Source organism: Heterodontus francisci, chromosome 16 (genome assembly GCF_036365525.1).
Source record: "Heterodontus francisci isolate sHetFra1 chromosome 16, sHetFra1.hap1, whole genome shotgun sequence".
Classification (NCBI taxonomy): Eukaryota; Metazoa; Chordata; class Chondrichthyes; order Heterodontiformes; family Heterodontidae; genus Heterodontus; species Heterodontus francisci.
This window is the reverse complement of record NC_090386.1, coordinates 82,099,571-82,118,953: the sequence shown is the minus strand read 5'-3', so window position 1 is coordinate 82,118,953 and position 19,383 is coordinate 82,099,571. Positions and strand designations below refer to the sequence as shown.

The 19,383-nt window shown below is 42.9% G+C and overlaps 1 protein-coding gene across 3 annotated transcripts in view; it reads right to left on the bottom strand.

The window, feature by feature from the left end:
- LOC137378504 (eyes absent homolog 2-like) overlaps window positions 1-19,383 on the bottom strand; it is a 310,299-nt gene that overhangs the window by 141,371 nt on the left and 149,545 nt on the right. For all 3 annotated transcript variants that reach the window (XM_068048842.1, XM_068048844.1, XM_068048843.1), the window contains exon 2: window positions 13,664-13,788. In XM_068048842.1, coding sequence (XP_067904943.1) covers window positions 13,664-13,788 — 125 coding nt within the window. The remainder of the gene's footprint in view (window positions 1-13,663; window positions 13,789-19,383) is intronic.

The following is a 19,383-nucleotide window of genomic DNA, read 5'->3' as shown; positions in this document are numbered from 1 at the left end:
CTCAGTAAAGACCACAAGATACATGAGAGCACTTAGGGACAACAGAGGAAGGCTGCTGAGATTCATTCCTCAACCCCCTATGCATTTTAACAAGGGATCGCCAATCCCTTATCTGAAGTGGCTCTTGCCAGACCCATCAGGTTTATGGTGCTGCTATTTGGGAATTGTGTGGATAGATCGTCAAAGCTGCTAAAAAAGAGGAAAAGCGCATTGTGGTGCATAATTGTGCAATATGCTAAAGGTGAATTTCCTCAGTCTTTTTTAACACAATATCAGCATAACAATAGCATACATGCTGAAGGTAGTGAGCATTATACAATTTCTGAGAATGTGGTCTCATTTGTGAGTTGCTAATTAGGAAAAGAAGAACCATTCTCTGAATTTTCGTTTCGATAGAATTTCATCAGGTGAGGACCACAGAAAAGATAGGGCATTAAGCCATTCAGGGAAAAAAATGTACTGGGACAGTCAGGAAAACAAAGACTATTTCAGTCAAATCAGAACATCCTTTTATTTCCCTCCAGTTATTTCAGCCAATTTACACTGCTCTCCTGAAGGTACTGGCTGATTGCCATGGTACAGTTCCATGGGTCTGATGGTCTTTGGTACCTGTCCCAAGTTAATATGCGTGAGTCTTAAAAATCATTCTCCATGGACTACAGGGAGTATCACAGTTGACCCCAATTCTCTCCAGACCTCATATCAAACATTTGTCCTTTCAACAGTGGGAACTTTTGCTGATTTTCCCTCTCCTAACCCAGAGATCGTAAGGTCAATTCTAGCACTCCTACTTCCAGCACCCAACTGAGGTCATCTAACAGCACAGATCAGGGATTGTGAGTATAACTGTACTGGTTTATAATGGCTCAACAATTAAGGTTCATTCAATCAACCAGCACTATTTTTGTTAACTAACTACTCAACCAAGCGGGAGGGTGGAGGGTGCGGCAGTTCGAGGTTGGAGGTCATGTGATGAAATCTCCCAGTATTCGACTAACCAGAGTTGGCAGAGCTAGCTAGTCTTGAGGTTCTACATATAGCTCAGTGACAGCACTCTTGTCTCTGAGTCAGAAGGTATTGGGTTCAAGTCTCACTCCAGTGACTTAAGCACAAAATCTAACCTAACAGTGCAGTACTGAGGGAGTGCTGCACTGTCACATGTGCAGATGAGACATTAAGCCAAGGCCCTGTCTGCTCTCTCTGGGGAATGTAACAATTCTATGACACTGTTTTGAAGAAGAGCAGGGGAATTCTCCCTGATATCCTGGCTAACATTTATCCCTCAACCAACATCACTTAAATAAATAGGTCATTATCACATTACTGTTTGTGGATGTTTGCCATGCACAAATTGGCTGCTGCATTTTGTACATCACAACTGTGACTTACCTTAAAATCACTTCATTGGCTGTCTAACACTTTAGGATACCTTAAGGTTCTGAAAGGCACTATTACAAATGCAAGGCTTTCTTTTTGCTTTTACATTCAGGCTGCATTCACACTGTAACTTTAGCATTGGTGCATAGAAAAATTGCTTTGTACCAATGCTAGATTTATGTAGTGTGATTGCACCCCCAGCATTTCGGTTCTCTATCTCAATTGAGACTTGGGTGAACCACTGACATAAAACCATTTTCCGCCAAATTATATTTGGATTTGATTGCGTGGTTTAAATCTACATTCTATATGAACTGAGACTGGGATGGATCCCTTCTTTGGCCTCCTTATCTCGAGAGACAATGGATAAGCGCCTGGAGGTGGTCAGTGGTTTGTGAAGCAGCGCCTGGAGTGGCTATAAAGGCCAATTCTAGAGTGACAGGCTCTTCCACAGGTGCTGCAGAGAAATTTGTTGGTTGGGGCTGTTACACAGTTGGCTCTCCCCTTGCGCCTCTGTCTTTTTTCCTGCCAACTACAAAGTCTCTTCGACTCACCACACTTTAGACCCGTCTTTATGGCTGCCCGCCAGCTCTGGCGAACGCTGGCAACTGACTCCCACGACTTGTGATCAATGTCACAGGATTTCATGTCACGTTTGCAGACATCTTTAAAGCGGAGACATGGATGGCCGGTGGGTCTGATACCAGTGGCGAGCTCGCTGTACAATGTGTCTTTGGGGATCCTGCCATCTTCCATGCGGCTCACATGGCCAAGCCATCTCAAGCGCCGCTGACTCAGTAGTGTGTATAAGCTGGGGATGTTGGCCGCCTCGAGGACTTCTGTGTTGGAGATACGGTCCTGCCACCTGAAGCCAAGTATTCTCCGGAGGCAGCGAAGATGGAATGAATTGAGACGTCGCTCTTGGCTGACATACGTTGTCCAGGCCTCGCTGCCATAGAGCAAGGTACTGAGGACACAGGCCTGATACACTCAGACTTTTGTGTTCCGTGTCAGTGCGCCATTTTCCCACACTCTCTTGGCCAGTCTGGACATAGCAGTGGAAGCCTTTCCCATGCGCTTGTTGATTTCTGCATCTAAAGACAGGTTACTGGTGATAGTTGAGCCTAGGTAGGTGAACTCTTGAACCACTTCCAGAGCATGGTCGCCAATATTGATGGATGGAGCATTTCTGACGTCCTGCCCCATGATGTTCGTCTTCTTGAGGCTGATGGTTAGGCCAAATTCATTGCAGGCAGCCGCAAACCTGTCGATGAGACTCTGCAGGCACTCTTCAGTGTGAGATGTTAAAGCAGCATCGTCAGCAAAGAGGAGTTCCCTGATGAGGACTTTCCGTACTTTGGACTTCGCTCTTAGACGGGCAAGGTTGAACAACCTGCCCCCTGATCTTGTGTGGAGGAAAATTCCTTCTTCAGAGGACTTCAACGCATGTGAAAGCAGCAGGGAGAAGAAAATCCCAAAAAGTGTGGGTGCGAGAACACAGCCCTGTTTCACGCCACTCAGGATAGGAAAGGGCTCTGATGAGGAGCCATCATGTTGAATTGTGCCTTTCATATTGTCATGGAATGAGGTGATGATACTTAGTAGTTTTGGTGGGCATCCAATCTTTTCTAGTAGTCTGAAGAGACCACGTCTGCTGACGAGGTCAAAGGCTTTGGTGAGATCAATGAAAGCAATGTAGAGGGGCATCTGTTGTTCACGGCATTTCTCCTGTATCTGACGAAGGGAGAACAGCATGTCAACGGTCGATCTCTCTGCACGAAAGCCACACTGTGCCTCAGGGTAGATGCGCCCGGCCAGCTTCTGGAGCCTGTTTAGAGCGACTCGAGCAAAGACTTTCCCCACTATGTTGAGCAGGGAGATTCCACGGTAGTTGTTGCAGTCACCGCGGTCACCTTTGTTTTTATAGAGAGTGATGATATTGGCATCGCGCATGTCCTGGGGTACTGCTCCCTCGTCCCAGCACAGGCATAGCAGTTCATGTAGTGCTGAGAGTACAGCAGGCTTGGCACTCTTGATTATTTCAGGGGTAATGCTGTCTTTCCCAGGGGCGTTTCCGCTGGCTAGAGAATCAATGGCATCACTGAGTTCCGATTTGGTTGGCTGTATGTCCAGCTCATCCATGGCTGGTAGAGGCTGGGCTGCATTGAGGGCAGTCTCAGTGACAACATTCTCCCTGGAGTACAGTTCTAGGTAGTGCTCAACTCAGCGGTCCATTTGTTTGTGTTGGTCAGTGATTATGTCCCCTGATTTAGATTTGAGGGGGGCGATCTTCTTGATGGTTGGCCCAAGAGCTCTCTTAATGCCATCATACATTCCTCTGATGTTTCCGGTGTCTGAGGCCAGCTGAATATGACTGCATAGGTGTTGCCAGTAGTCGTTTGCGCAGCGCCTGGCTGTTCTTTGTGCAGTGCTTCTGGCTGCTTTAAGTGCTGCGGATGTTAACTCGCTGGGGGCTTTCTTGTAGTTCAACAGTGCAATGCGCTAAGCTGCTATGACAGGTTCCAGCTCTTCATTATCAGATTGAAACCAGTCTGCATTTCTCTTCGCACTTTTGCCGTAGGTGGTCAAAGCTGACTCATAGATGGCGTCTCTGATGTGGGCCCACTTGGTCTCAGCATCCCCTGTGGGAGTGTTTTGAAGGGCTGTTACAGGTGAATTTAGACATTTTTGTAACAGCTATGGGTGAGAAATTCTGCTCGTGTCGATGCGCGGGTGGCCCTTCTGCTTGGAATGATGCAACTTCTTTTGTCTGAGTCTAATCTTGCTGCACACCAGGGAGTGGTCGGTGTCGCAGTCCGCACTGTGGAAGCTGCGTGTGATTTGAACACTGTTTAAGGCGGCTCGCCTTGTGACAATGAGGTCTAGCTGGTGCCAACGACGTGATCTTGGGTGCCTCCATGAAACCTGATGACGGGGTTTAGTGTGAAAGAACGAGTTGGTGATGCAGAGGTTATGATAGGTACACAACTCCAGCAGTCTCTGCCTGTTCTCATTCATCCTTCCAACGCCAGAGCGCCCAAGGCAGGAGGGCCATGAGTCATGGTCGGCCCCAACCCTGGCGTAAAGGTCCCCCAGCAGGAACAAATGTTCGGTATTAGGAATGCTACTAATGATGTTATGGAGTTCACCGTAGAACTGGTCTTTAACTTCATCTGGGGAGCAGAGTGTTGGAGCATAGATGCTGAGTAGGTGTACTGGACCAAGGCAGGAGGATTTATATTTGGATTTGATTGCGTGATTTAAATCTACATTCTATATGAACTGAGACTGGGATGGATCACATCAATTTATCCAATCATCACTAATGCGCTGGCTGTGCAATCAGCATTCAGATTTTAATCACACATTTCTGGTTGATTAAATTCATTACACAACAGTGAATTGTTTTTGCCAAGTACCAACAGCCGCTGATTTACCTTTCATAACAAAGGCATGGATTGTACCTGTAAGAACTTGTTCAACAAGCTTTGCTGCCAGTAATTCTTTACACAGATTTTTGCATTCTTCTACTTCCCTTTCCTCTATGAAAAACAGAGATAATGTACTTAAAGCACCATGTCGGCACAAAGATAAAATGTCATTGCTGCATCAAACTGAGAATCCACATAATCTGAAGCTTATAATAATCATCAATGTACTGAAAGAAAGAACAAACTCCCATTTATAATGTACCTTTTGTGACCTCAGGATGTCCAAAAGTGCTTTATAGCCAATTAAGTGTAGTCAGGAACGGGGCCTCCAATTTGCCCACAGCAAGCTCCCACAAACAGCAATGTGTTAATGAGCTGATAATCTGTTTTAGTGATGTTTGACTGACGGATAAATATTGGCCAGGAGACAGGGAAGAATTCCCCTGCTGTTCTTTGAATAGTGCCATGGGATCTTTTATGTCCACCTGAGCAGGCAGACGGGGCTTCGGTCTCATCCAAAAAACAGCACCGCCAACATTGCAGCACTGCACTGGAATGTCAGGCTTGACTTTTGTGCTCAGTAGCTGGAGTGGGGCTTAACCCCACAATCGTCAGATGTAGAGGCAAGAGTGCTACCAACTGAGCCACAGCTGACACCTTAAAAAAGCCAACAATAGGCATGTCACTAATAACCTGCTAAACCAATGCATTTCAGGGACTTCCGGCAAAACAGGTTCTCCTTGTTAACTTTGAGTCTAGTCAAGGAGAAAGATCTTTGGACCAAGTGATGTCTAGCCGCTTCAGAATGATTGACACTTCTATTGATGGAATGAGATACTGTTGTAAAATTGTTGAGTTATGCAGGCCTCGGACATAATCCACGGCAGATGTAACCCCAAACTGCAAAACTGCTCTAAATGCAGACTTCAGTCGTCTTCAATAGAGAAAAGGGAATGGCACAGCGGAGCATGGCAGCCTCAGCTGAAAGTCACAGGGATTAGATAGAAGAAAAGGACTGTAATAAAAAGAAGTGATGCAGTGGGGAATGGCATTATTAGCTGTAAAAGGCGGTGTGAAAATATTGGCCATCGCTGCATCAAATATAGGAATGCCAGTGTGCAGAATGGCAGATGTAGCTAGTAAAGACGCAGGATTAGATTTCCATCTTCACCACCTGGGCAGTAATTTGGAGGATTTCATTCCATTTAAACCATCAGATTCCTGTCCAAGCGGTGAAGGCAGAAATTTATCCCACAGAAAGTAGCGATAGTTTTCCTTTTCAATACTTGGCTTGAGTTGTGAATTCACGAATTTGCCTTCCTGGCAAATTAATGAACAGAGAACTATGGGCACAGGGTGCATACCAAAATTTCCAATACCCACTCTCAGTTGGGAGAGAATCCATGCAGGGGGTGCTGAGTCATAGAAACGCCCTTATACTATTTATGTGCTTGTGTATAGCAAGTTCTGGGAATATTTTAGTATCGTAATACAAAGCTGGCTTTCAACATTGTCTTTCCTCACCTCAAATGAGTAGGACGTTACAATTAAATAGATTATAGATGTATCTTGAAACAGCATCATTCATTTACAAAGAAGTAGCAGTTCGGCCTGACCTAGATACTGCCTTGGGAGCACTGAAAATGGGAAAAGGTAGTTCTGCGAGGGTACACAGAATGTAAAATACCTCTCTTAACCTTCTCTGCTCAAAGTAGAACATTCCCAGTTTCCATAGTCTTACCACGTAACTGAAATATCGGCCTAGTAAATCTCCTCTGCACCCTTTCTAAGACCTGGACTTCCTTCCTAAAGTGTGGTGCCCAGAATTGGACACAATACTGCAGCTGACAAGGAGTTTCAAATGTACATGCCAGGCAATGACTACTTGTGTTAACAACATTATTCCTGAAGCAGGTAGGCTGGATATTTCCCTTTAATTTGTGGTTAAATTTCCTTTGTTAAATATATAATTTTGTGACCAAATGTCCTCCAAAAGCAAAATACTGTGGATGCTGAAAATCTGAAATAAAAACTGAAAATGGTGGAAATACTCAGCAGCATCTGTAGAGAGAGAAACAGAGTTAATGTTTCAGGTTGATGACCTTTCATCAGAACTGGAAGAAGTCAGCGATCTAACAGGTATTAAGAATGTGCAGAGGCAGTGAAAGGGTTTGGTGGGGGGAGAACAAAAGGGAAGGCCTATGATAGTATGAAAGGCAGGAATGATTAAATGATGAAAGGGATGATGGTGCAAGGCAAATGATATGATAATGGGACAAGTAAACAAATAAACGATGGGTCTGAGAGGAGGTGTAAAATGGGAATAGCAGAAACATTACCAATAGTTGCTGTCTGAAAAAAATGGAGCCAGAGGTTATGTTGTGAAATTGTTGAACTCAATGTTGAGTGCAGAAGGCTGTAAAGTACTCAATCTAAAGATGAGGTGCTGTTCCCCGGGCTTATGTTGAGTTACATTGGAACAGTGTTGGAGGCCGAGGACAGAGACCTCAGAGTGGGTGTGGGGCAGAGAATTAAAATGACAGGTGACTGGAAGCATGGGATCATGTTTATGGACTGAACAGAGGTATTCCACAAAGCGGTCATCCCATATGCGTTTGGTCTCCCCATTGTAGAGGAGACTGCATTGTGAGCAGCAAATACAGTGTACTAAATTGAAAGAAATACAAGTAAATCACTGTTTCACCTGAAAGAAGTGTCTGACAAGACGGGAGGAGGTAAAAGGGCTGGTGTTGCATCTCCTGTGCTTGCAAGAGAAGGCCTTGTGGAAAGGGGAGTGGTTTAGGGGTGATTGAGGAGTGGACCAAGGTGTCCACCTTCCATACCAGTGCTTCCAACATGTCTTCCTTTTTCCCTGAACTGAGGATTTCTCTCTAACATGATGGCGTGGACCTCGCCTGTGTCTGTTATATTTCCCACACTTCTGCTCCACCCGTTTCCCCCTCCCTCCCAGAACTATGATAGGGTTCCCCTTGTCCTCATCTTCCACCTCACCAGCCTCCACATTCAACGGATCATCCTCCACCATTTCCACCATCTCCAGCGTGATGCCACCACCAAACACATCTTCCCCTACCCTGCCCTTTCAGTATTCTTAAGGGACCATTTCCTCTGCAACATCCTGGTCCACCCCTCTGTACTAGCTTAAAACCTGTTACAGTTTAAATCTTTTCCAGTTCTGCTAAAAGGTCATCAACCTGAATCGTCAACTCTGTTTCTCTCTCCACAGATGCTGCCCAACCAGCTGAGGATTTCCAGCATTTTCTGTTTTTATTTGAAATTCCCTCCAATGCCACGTTATCATTTAATTCAGGTTCAAAACGTCAATGCGACCGTGATCAGGAATTTGCAAGTAAATCGTCTGTAGTCAGTTTTGACTGAGTCCTAATCTAGCCGTTGGCTGACCTCAAAGTGACTGGGGGGAGGTGGTGGTGGAGGTTAGTCAGGATCCTGCCAACCCCTTCTCCATACCCGACGCACAACATTCAAACTGGCTTTGCCAGTGGAACTATGAATTTGTTAGTAGTAATTACAGAAAAGCAGGCAATTACTATTTCAGTGAAAACTGTATTTTTGTCAACTGCTAGTAATGTTTTTACCTTAAGAATTACAGAGCTAAATAGTTACAATACGCTTAACACTCATAGAAAACAGTGGAATGTAAAGCCAAAACTGATCCAGGGAAATGGCACTTTATTCTAACAAGGGGATTTTGAACTTGGGAAACAGTTAGTACTTGAGGAAATCAAAAGGCAACTCATATAAAATAATGAGGTGTCTTATGGTGCTCTCTGCGAATTTAAAATTCCTCATTAAAATGCAACTATGTTATCGTTTATTGTGAGGGGAATTGAATACAAAGGCAGGGAGGTTATGCTTCAGCTATACAGGGCATTGGTGAGACCACATCTGGAGTACTGTGTACAGTACTGGTCTCCTTATTTAAGGAAGGATATAAATGCATTGGAAGCAGTTCAAGAAGGTTTACTAGACTGATACCTGGAATGGGCAGGCTGTCTTATGAGGAAAGGTTGGACAGGCTCGGCTTGTATCCGCTGGAATTTAGAAGAGTAAGCGGCGACTTGATTGAAACATATAAGATCCTGAGGGGTCTTGGCAGGGTGGATGTGGAAAGGATGTTTCCTCTTGTGGGAGAATCTAGAACTAGGGGTCACTGTTTAAAAATGAGGGGTCGCCCATTTAAGACAGAGATGAAGAGAAATTTTTTCTCAGAGGGTCGTGAGTCTTTGGAACTCTCTTCCTCAAAAGGCAGTGGAAGCAGAGTCTTTGAATATTTTTAAGGCAGAGGTAGATAGATTCTTGATAAGCAAGGGGGTGAAAGATTATCGGGGGTAGGTGGTAATGTGGAGAAATCAGTTCAGCATGTTCGTATGTTCACATGTAACTAAAAATAAAGTGAAAACAAATAAAATATTTGTCCATATACCTGTTTCAATTGCAGTGTACACAGGCAGGAACAACGATTCATTCCATACATTCACAAAGCCTTATCCTGGCTTTGTCACATTTGAAGGATTAGATCTCTTACTTGTCGAATAAATTTGGCATTCTGGTATTACACTGATTCCCTCCTGTTTTGCTGCCATTTATGAATGGATTTTAATATGAATCCAAACCTTTAACAAGCATATTTTGTCTGTGAGGTAAAAAGGTTAAAATAAACTGACACCAGAACTATTTATGTCCAATGGGTTATGAGTGCCAAGTTATGTATTTAAGATTGGCAAGCTGTGCCTACACTTGTGTAAATGATGCTGCGATCAGATGTTTGTGTTAGTGGTGGTGTGACATGCATTGAGGATTCTGGACTAGTCCCTACTAGAGCTAATGTTTCAGGAATGATACATTCTCACTGTGAGTCATTGAGTTCTCTGAATAGACGATTATTCCAGGTGAATACATCGGGTTGCAAGTTGCAACACTTTACATCTCATAGCACAGGAATTTGATTTTTAACTGAAATACTGATTCATAAAGCAGAACATTTTACTTGCGCTGAGGTTAGCCACAAATCTTTTCTCACAAACTGATCTTGGACGCGGGATATGTTACACAAGTGGGCTCTTTTTTAGTGCTTTTAAAGGCAGTGGATATTAACATTTTATATCATAAAATGTATAAATGTAAACACATTAATACGTCTGTGTGACATGGACAAAACAACTCAATAGTTACAGAAGTGTCTCTATTTGTGTGATTGCTTAACACAGTGCACTGGGCATGGAGAACTTCTCTGCATTGGATCAGGTGAAGAAACCTAGAGGATATGACTATAAGCTAAATTTTCTGAGGCAGTAAATGCCTTTGACTTTACTATTAGCCTGAAGAAAACAGAAGTGCTGTACCAACCATGGCCCCGAGAAAATTACAATCCACCACAGATCAGGATTGACAGCAGCAATCTGGCGAAACCATTCACTATGCATCTCTACCAAAATTCAAGTACACAGAACGGTTGTCAGTGTTGGAATCGTGGGTTCTGTACAGAAAACAAATGTGACAGCTGGAGCGCTTTCATCAATGCCGTCTTCAATCCATCATGAACATCAGATTTACAGGACTACATCACAAATAATGAGCCAATCTGCCCAGCATTGAAAGCATTCACTTACAACACTAATTGTGCTGGACAGGACTTGTGTCACACTTGGAGGATTCCAGAATGCCAAAAGCAGTGCTTGATGGTGAACTATGTAAGCAAGATTAAGGTGCACCTCACAACTGTTTCAAAGACCAGCTGAAAAGACAGCTCTCTCTGGCTGATGTTGACCAACGGATGTGGGAGCAGGAGGCTGCCGACAGAGACAGCCAGCACACAACAACTAGGGAAGCAGTTCAAAAGAAACAGATGTGATGCTGCTGAAGAAAGGTGCAGACAATGGAAGGAGTCTGCTTATACCACAGCCCCTCCAAACCAGGAATTCTTGAGCCCCAACTGGCCAAGATCCTACAGATCAAGAATTGGCCTCTTCAGTCACCAACGATAATGCCAACAACCACAGAGACAAGCCTTCCCATGATGAGCACATGTGAAGAATATGCCATCATCATCAATCCTCATCAAATTAACCTTGAGGGAAGCAACTTAAGAAATAACTCAATCACAATTAAACTTGATGCCTTCTGGAGAAATTACCACTTACTGCAATGACTGTAGGCTTGGTTGAAGCATTCAGAAAGGAAATCAACAGCTTCCAAATTCAACAGGGAGTAAAGAGGCTAAGGCAGGAAGCAACTGAGTGTATCCTATTATACAAAATTAAATAAAGCCATGAGCTAGATGGGATGAATGTCCTCTTCTTCGTGGTTTTTTTTTATGAATGAATGAGATGACTCAGATAAAATGCTCAGTTGCGGGCAGCCTTGTGCTGTAACCATTGGTTTCAGAATGCTTATAACCATTTTACTTAGTATCCTTTACAAAATCTTACATCCTATAATTTTAAGCAGGATTTGAAAACACGTGATGAGGGTGGGGGGTCGGTGGGGATCATGAGAGGGAAATCTGGAAAGGGAGGGTAATCGGGGAGAGGGTAATTAGGACAGGGGCTGATTAGGATGGGAGTGTGATTGAAACGGGCCATCGGGACAGGTGAGCAAAGCCCCGATTGGGGTGGGGAGCGGGATGCAAGCAACAGCCAGTAGTTTTAATGTGGTGGGAAAGGAGGGACATTTATACAGCTCCCGACTCCACATGCAGGTGTGTATTTATTTTACAAAATTACCTTTTTGGTGGTGGCCTGCACCCCATACAGACCTGACTTTCCTGATTGAATCTGACCCAGCGCCACTGCACTCAGTGCAATCCAATTTTGAGCTGGTGGCTCAATTTCAACTCATAATGAACATGCATTTCCTGCCCATCATATTGGAGACATAAGCACATGTTTATCACACAAAAATGGGCACAATACCATCGAATATCTAGGGTATAGTGTCAACTCAGTTGGCATTTCTATGTTATTACTATGTAGAGTTGAAAATATTTTTGTGAGCACGGTGATCACAGTCCCAAGATGCTGAGAGGTTGTTCCTCTAGCTGGAGAGAGAAATTGGGGACACAGTCTCAGGATAAACAGTCAGTCATTGAGGACTGAGAGGAGGAGAAATTTCTTCCTTCCACACAGAAGGTTGTGAATCTTTGGAATTCTCTAACCCAAAGGGCTGTGGATTCTCAGCCGCTGAGTATATTCAAGACCGAGATGAATATATTTTAGGGTACTAAAGGAATCAAGTGATGTGGGGATTGGGTAGGAAAGTAGAGTTGCTGAAAGCATTCAGCCATAATCTTATTGAATGGTGGAGCAAGCTCAAGGGCTGTATGGCCTACTCCTGCTCCTATTATGTTATTGCGTACTCAGGTTGTTTAGGCAAAATAAAATGGACCCATTCAGTATCATACTTCTACAGTATTTGTTTCTTTCACTAATGAGTTCATTAAGTACAGTGAGCTGCTTTTAGTCAAGAAAACTGAGTGAATGAACTCCTGAATTTATTGCATATTCCTCCTTGATTAATCAAACAATCCCTGAAGATAGTACATGAAACTATTCGACCTTGAACAAAGTGAAGATCTACTACTAGAGAGAAGGTCTTGCTGGAGCACATTCTTCTCATCCTTGTGTTCAAAACCTTTCATGGTCTCGCCCCTCCCTAGCTCTGTAAACTCTTCCAGCCCTACAACCCTCTGAGAACTCCACATTCCTCCAGACCTGGCCTCTTGTGCTTCCAGACTTCCTTTGGTGGCCGTGCCTTCAGCTGCCTCAGCCCTTAACTCTTGAATTTCTTGCCTAAAGCTCTCTGCTTCTCCTCCTCTCTCTCCTCCTTTAAGACGCTCCTCCTTAAAACCTACCTCTTTGAACAAGCTTTTGGTCACTTGTTTCCTTCTTTGTCAATGTTTTTGTCTGATAATGCTCCTGTGAAGTGCCTTGGGACATTTTACTATTTTAAGGGTGCTATATAAATGCAAGTTGATGTTGCTGCATTAGGCTTTGAGAAATCTGACCTTCCGATTGGTTTGTCAGTATAACTTCTCCCAGACTTTTGTTACTCCAGCAACCAATTGCTAATTCTGTCAGCCATCTGTTCTCACTACAAGTTCTCTCCAGTTAAATGCTTATACTAAACCCTCCCCCCTCCCAGCATTTTGGTTGTGGGAGCTGACCTCCCCATCTCGACTGTTGACTTCCCATTAGAGTTATCACTGGTATTTTCAGGGAGGGTTAGTATGCCGTAGGAAATTGGTCAGCAAGTGGAATTTTTACCTGTGATTCCCAATATTGTGAAACCAATCTGCATCGCTGGATGGATGCAATCGGCAGAGGCCATGCAATGTCTCACAGTGAGGGAGAGCAAGTTGGAGGGCCTGTCAGCTAGCCCTAGCATATTCTCTAGTGACCATGTTAGAGAAGAGAGTGCTGGGAGAAATGCTCCTGCACAGAATGAGCACATATGAATGCATGTTGTTGTCCACCCATGGTTTCAGTCAAAGAATGACTTATGGTGGGGGAGGGGTAATTCACGAGGACAAGAAAATACCTTTTATTCTATGATTTAGATACTTCATTGCTCATCTCAAATCCTATGAGCTCTGAATATGTTCTTGCAGAGGTGTTCCTTCTTGTTGTATTATTCTTGTTTTGTATGGCTGATCTTAAAACAATTCCAATTATTTGTTGTGCAACATTCAAAGAATTCTGCCATCCCAATAGTCACCTTTCATGTCATTTTTCCAGTGTGATAACATTTCCCAAACATTTGTACAGACTCCAGATAACAGCCACAAACTAACAAACCTATTGGGTTTGTTCCCTTACCTTCTTTGCCATTTGATGCGACTGAGATGTTATTGACATGAGCGTTGTTGAAGTCTGAATTGTTAGGACACTCGATGCTTCCAGTCAGATTGTGTGGGATCACCAGATCTAACATTTCCATGCACCTGGCAGAAAAAGTAGCAGTAAGTACAAGATTGTCATTGTCAGCATACACAAATGCTTTAATTTGAAATACCTTTCATGCAAATTACATGTAAATTATTTCAACAATACCTCCAGAATCTCTTCATGAAAACTTCATGATTGTCTCAAAACATCTTGGAAATTCAGAATGCACAAATCATTTCTGCATTTGTGATTTGTCCAGATGTTTAGCAATCTCAGTATAACTGAATGCTATTAAGTGGAGAAGTTAATTTTTGGTGCATTAGTGATTTGCAGTTACTTTTTGTTAAGAGCAAAACTTTCAAGTCTGACTCTAACACTGCATGTTCTGAAATTCCTGTATCAATACCTTAATTTTGTAATAAAATGTTCACAGCGTGCTTGTACAAATATCAACATGGCAAGTTTTCACTTGGCACAGAGATATTTTTCTGGGGATTGGAGTGGAATTCTCCAGTGTTGGAAATCTGAGTTATGAGGAATGACTGGAGAGGTGTATTGAATTCTGGGCCTACAGTAACCTTCAATCATCGTGTGACTGGCCATTAGTATAGCAGCTCCCGCAGGAGTATTAGATGTTATTAATTCCACATTTAAAACAAATACACGTTGTTTCAGTTTCAGTTTTGTTACAGGTTTACTGCCAACAAACAGTAAAAGAAATACCCTTAGCCCTTATAAATATTCATTGATCCATTCTGAAGGGTTATTCGCAAATGAAATCTTACGAATAATTTCTATGTTTGTTTACAGTAACTTTCCATTATCCAAATCTGAATCACTGCTCCAATTAAATTATATTTTTTGACAGTGTGCTTTTTACTTATTATCAACAAACAAGCCTGCTTCTGTCTTGTTGAAAGCTTGAGTATTAATCTACTTCACGAAAGTTTCCTCATTATCAGTAACCAAACTATCTCACCTCCAGGAGGACAACTGTTATACTAACAAGAAGAATGTTTAAAAGATTTGTTTCCAAGTAGATTTATAGCCATTGGATCATTGCACTGGAATGACTAATTACAACAGACATCTGCTTACAAGGTGTTTAAATCAAGCCCTGTTTCGTGAAGTGATATTTATGACAAGGAATTCTGCCATGAATCTGGAGAACAGTTAATGGAGCAATGCACCAGATCAGGAAACAGAGGAGAGTGTATTGATAGAATTGATGCAATGGCCTCATCTCACCTTTGCTGCACATTTTTTCTCAATTCAAAAACAGATTAAACCCACTAATGTGATCAGTACACAGCTGGTGTGTATAAAAGCTCCAATATACTTGGTTATGGAAGGAAGGGGAGCCACCAAGTCAGGGGAAGTCATGACCACACTGTACAATGCTCTGGTCAGATTGCATCCTGAGTTCTGTGAACAGTTCTGATTACCAAATGCTATTCAACTGCTGCAGGCAGTGCTGAGAAGGGCCATGAGATTGACCACCAGTGTCAGTGGTCTGAGTTATGAGGAATGACTGGAGAAACTTGGACTATTCAGCCTGGAAAAGAAGCACGTAGAGATGATCTTGTAGAGGTAGACAAAAAAGTAGGCAGTATAAAAAGTTAATCTGGAAGTTTATCTGGAAACTGTATAATGGAGACAAAGGTTCAAACAAGTAAATGAAAATTTTAGGTCTGATATTACAAAATTCTTCATGCAGCGTGTGCTCAACATTTCAAATGGGCTTTTGGGTGGAATGGTGGGGGCATTTGTTTCATAAACAATTAGATGCAGTTGAGTCTTTCTGGATGGGTGAATTAAGATGGGAGAAAAGGCTTTTCTCATCTGTAATTATCTTGTGACCTCTTCTGCAGTGGGTGAAGATGGTATTGCAGAAAAACATATCCCCGATTCAACCGCACTGACACAAAGCTGTACATGGAGCAGGGATAATCAAGAAGGGTGAAGGGAAAAATGAAGACAAAAATAAAATACTGGAAAAGGATTTTTTGGGGGAAGAATCAGTAGAGCTGTGTAAGGACATTTGTTTGGCTTCATAATTCAGTTTGTTGCTAATCCCATAGAGTTTCTTATCTCGAATGCCTTTGTCTCTTTCTGATTTAAAAGTTCTCATGTAGCTCCAGTAGCTTTCTAAATAATAACTATGCCAATAACAGAAATTTACTTTGTAGTTTCCATATCTAAGATAATAGATAGAGTGCTACCTCCCTCCCATTTCTATGTTGAAGATATTTCCGAAGAGTTTAAAGAAGCACTCCTTGTCCAAAGCTTCCAGAAATAATAAATAAATGAAGGAAATTCCGGCCAAAAAGCTTGCAATGCAAAAACACAAATGGAAGAGGCAAACAATTAATACTCACTTTTAACAGAATAAGCACCAAATAAAGAACAGTGTCCCAAAAATTGGATCACGTCCATATTGGGGTGTGACCCTGATGCACAGCACATTGTATGAGCCTAATGAGGCCATTGGTAGGTGGTCAAATTGGACCACCAGCCCATTATTATGGTACCAACAAGCTTCCAACACCAGAACAGATGAAAGGCCACAGACCTGAAATGTTAACTCTGTTTCTCTTTCCACAGATGCTGCCAGACCTGTTGAGTATTTCCAGCTCTTTCTGTTTTTATTTCAGCAAGATACCCTGTTGGAAGTTGGCCAAGAGCCTCAGGGAAGTCCAGGGTCGGAGGGGATGGGCAACAATTGGAAGAGTGGGGTGATTGTTAGCTGGCAACGGCCCATGTTTTAATATGTGGCCAATGGGAGCATTTCTGCTCCTCTTGGCTCCACGATTAAGTATGTAAAATTGCGTAGAGGTTCTGTTTTGGGGACAATCGGTGATCAGGGCACAAATTGCATCCATAATTGAGCTAATTTTGAGAAGTGTTCTTTTTTAATTGAGTTTCTGCTCAAATTCATTGCATATTGCCAAACGTAAATCCTGCCTTGAACTGGCATAATCGGGCAGCATTTTAGAATGTTAGTTTTTTCAAAAATTTTTCTTTGAAGATATTCCTTCATATGTTTAAGTGTGGTAACTTGGTGCAGTTTGATTAATACAGTTGAAAATGGGTTTATAATAAAACATAAGCATTTTTAAACAGCATGCCTAGTCCATGCTGTTTACCTTAGCGATGGGCAGGGACAGGTATATACCGCAGGGCAAGAATTATAACTGGGGGAAAGGAAATTATGATGCGATTAGGCAAGATTTAGGATGCGTAGGATGGGGAAGGAAACTGCAGGGGATGGGAACAATCGAAATGTGGAGCTTATTCAAGGAGCAGCTACTGCGTGTCCTTGATAAGTATGTACCTGTGAGGCAGGGAGGAAGTTGTCGTGCGAGGGAGCCGTGGTTTACTAAAGAAGTTGAAGCGCTTGTCAAGAGGAAGAAGAAGGCTTATGTTAGGATGAGACGTGAAGGCTCAGTTAGGGCGCTTGAGAGCTACAAGCTAGCCAGGAAGGATCTAAAGGGAGAGCTAAGAAGAGCAAGGAGAGGACACGAGAAGTCATTGGTGGATCGGATCAGGGAAAACCCTAAGGCTTTCTATAGGTATATCAGGAATAAAAGAATGACTAGAGTTAGATTAGGGCCAATCAAGGATAGTAGTGGGAAGTTGTGTGTGGAATCAGAGGAGATAGGGGAAGTGTTAAATGAATATTTTGTGTCAGTATTTACAGTAGAGAAAGAAAATGTTGTTGAGAATACTGAGATTCAGGCTACGAGGCTAGATGGGATTGAGGTTCACAAGGAGGAGGTGTTAGCAATTTTGGAAAGTGTGAAAATAGATAAGTCCCCTGGGCCAGATGGGATTTATCCTAGGATTCTCTGGGAAGCTAGGGAGGAGATTGCAGAGCCTTTGTCCTTGATCTTTATGTCGTCATTGTCGACAGGAATAGTGCCGGAAGACTGGAGGATTGCAAATGTTGTCCCCTTGTTCAAGAAGGGGAGTAGAGACAGCCCTGGTAATTATAGACCTGTGAGCCTTACTTCGGTTGTGGGTAAAATGTTGGAAAAGGTTATAAGAGACAGGATTTATAATCATCTTGAAAAGAATAAGTACATTAGAGATAGTCAGCACGGTTTTGTGACGGGTAGGTCGTGCCTCACAAACCTTATTGAGTTTTTCGAGAAGGTGACCAAACAGGTGGATGAGGGTAAAGCAGTGGATGTGGTGCATATGGATTTCAGTAAGGCGTTTGATAAGGTTCCCCACGGTAGGCTATTGCAGAAAATACGCAAGTATGGGGTTGAAAGTGATTTAGAGCTTTGGATCAGAAATTGGCTAGCTGAAAGAAGACAGAGGGTGGTGGTTGATGGCAAATGTTCATCCTGGAGTTTAGTTACTAGTGGTGTACCGCAAGGATCTGTTTTGGGGCCACTGCTGTTTGTCATTTTTATAAATGACCTGGAAGAGGGTGTAGAAGGGTGGGTTAGTAAATTTGCAGATGACACTAAGGTCGGTGGAGTTGTGGATAGTGCCGAAGGATGTTGTCGGGTACAGAGAGACATAGATAGGCTGCAGAGCTGGGCTGAGAGATGGCAAATGGAGTTTAATGCGGAAAAGTGTGAGGTGATTCACTTTGGAAGGAGTAACAGGAATGCAGAGTACTGGGCTAATGGGAGGATTCTTGGTACTGTAGATGAACAGAGAGATCTTGGTGTCCAGGTGCATAAATCCCTGAAGGTTGCTAACCAGGTTAATAGGGCTGTTAAGAAGGCATATGGTGTGTTAGCTTTTATTAGTAGGGGGGTCGAGTTTCGGAGCCACGAGGTCATGCTGCAGCTGTACAAAACTCTGGTGAGACCGCACCTGGAGTATTGCGTGCAGTTCTGGTCACCGCATTATAGGAAGGATGTGGAAGCTATGGAAAGGGTGCAGAGGAGATTTACTAGGATGTTGCCTGGTATGGAGGGAAGGTCTTACGAGGAAAGGCTGAGGGACTTGAGGTTGTTTTCGTTGGAGAGAAGGAGGAGGAGAGGTGACTTAATAGAGACATATAAGATAATCAGAGGGTTAGATAGGGTGGATAGTGAGCGTCTTTTTCCTCGGATGGTGATGGCAAACACGAGGGGACATAGCTTCAAGTTGAGGGGTGATAGATATCGGACAGATGTGAGAGGTAGTTTCTTTACTCAGAGAGTAGTAAGGGCGTGGAACGCCCTGCCTGCAGCAGTAGTAGATTCGCCAACTTTAAGGGCATTTAAGTGGACATTGGATAGACACATGGATGAAAATGGAATAGTGTAGGTCAGATGGTTTCACAGGGCGGCGCAACATCGAGGGCCGAAGGGCCTGTACTGCGCTGTAATGTTCTAAAATTCTAAATTCTAAATTCTAAATTCTAAATTCTAAATTCCACTACTTGTGAGTATGCTGATTTTAAATAACAGAAATGGCTTTAAAAACTATTTGGAACCATTTGCTAGTTGAATTGGTGTACAGTCATTTTCTTAGTAAATTGAAAACAAATATGCTAAAGCTTTTAAAATGTGCATCATTTGTGTCCTTGGCTGCTCCATGTTGCTATTGTAGAGGAGCAACATCAGAACTGCTAAAAATTCATGTCCTGTAAGAAATTCTTTTCCTCAGTTTTAAGTGATAAACGCAAGATGTTTACTATTTCACTA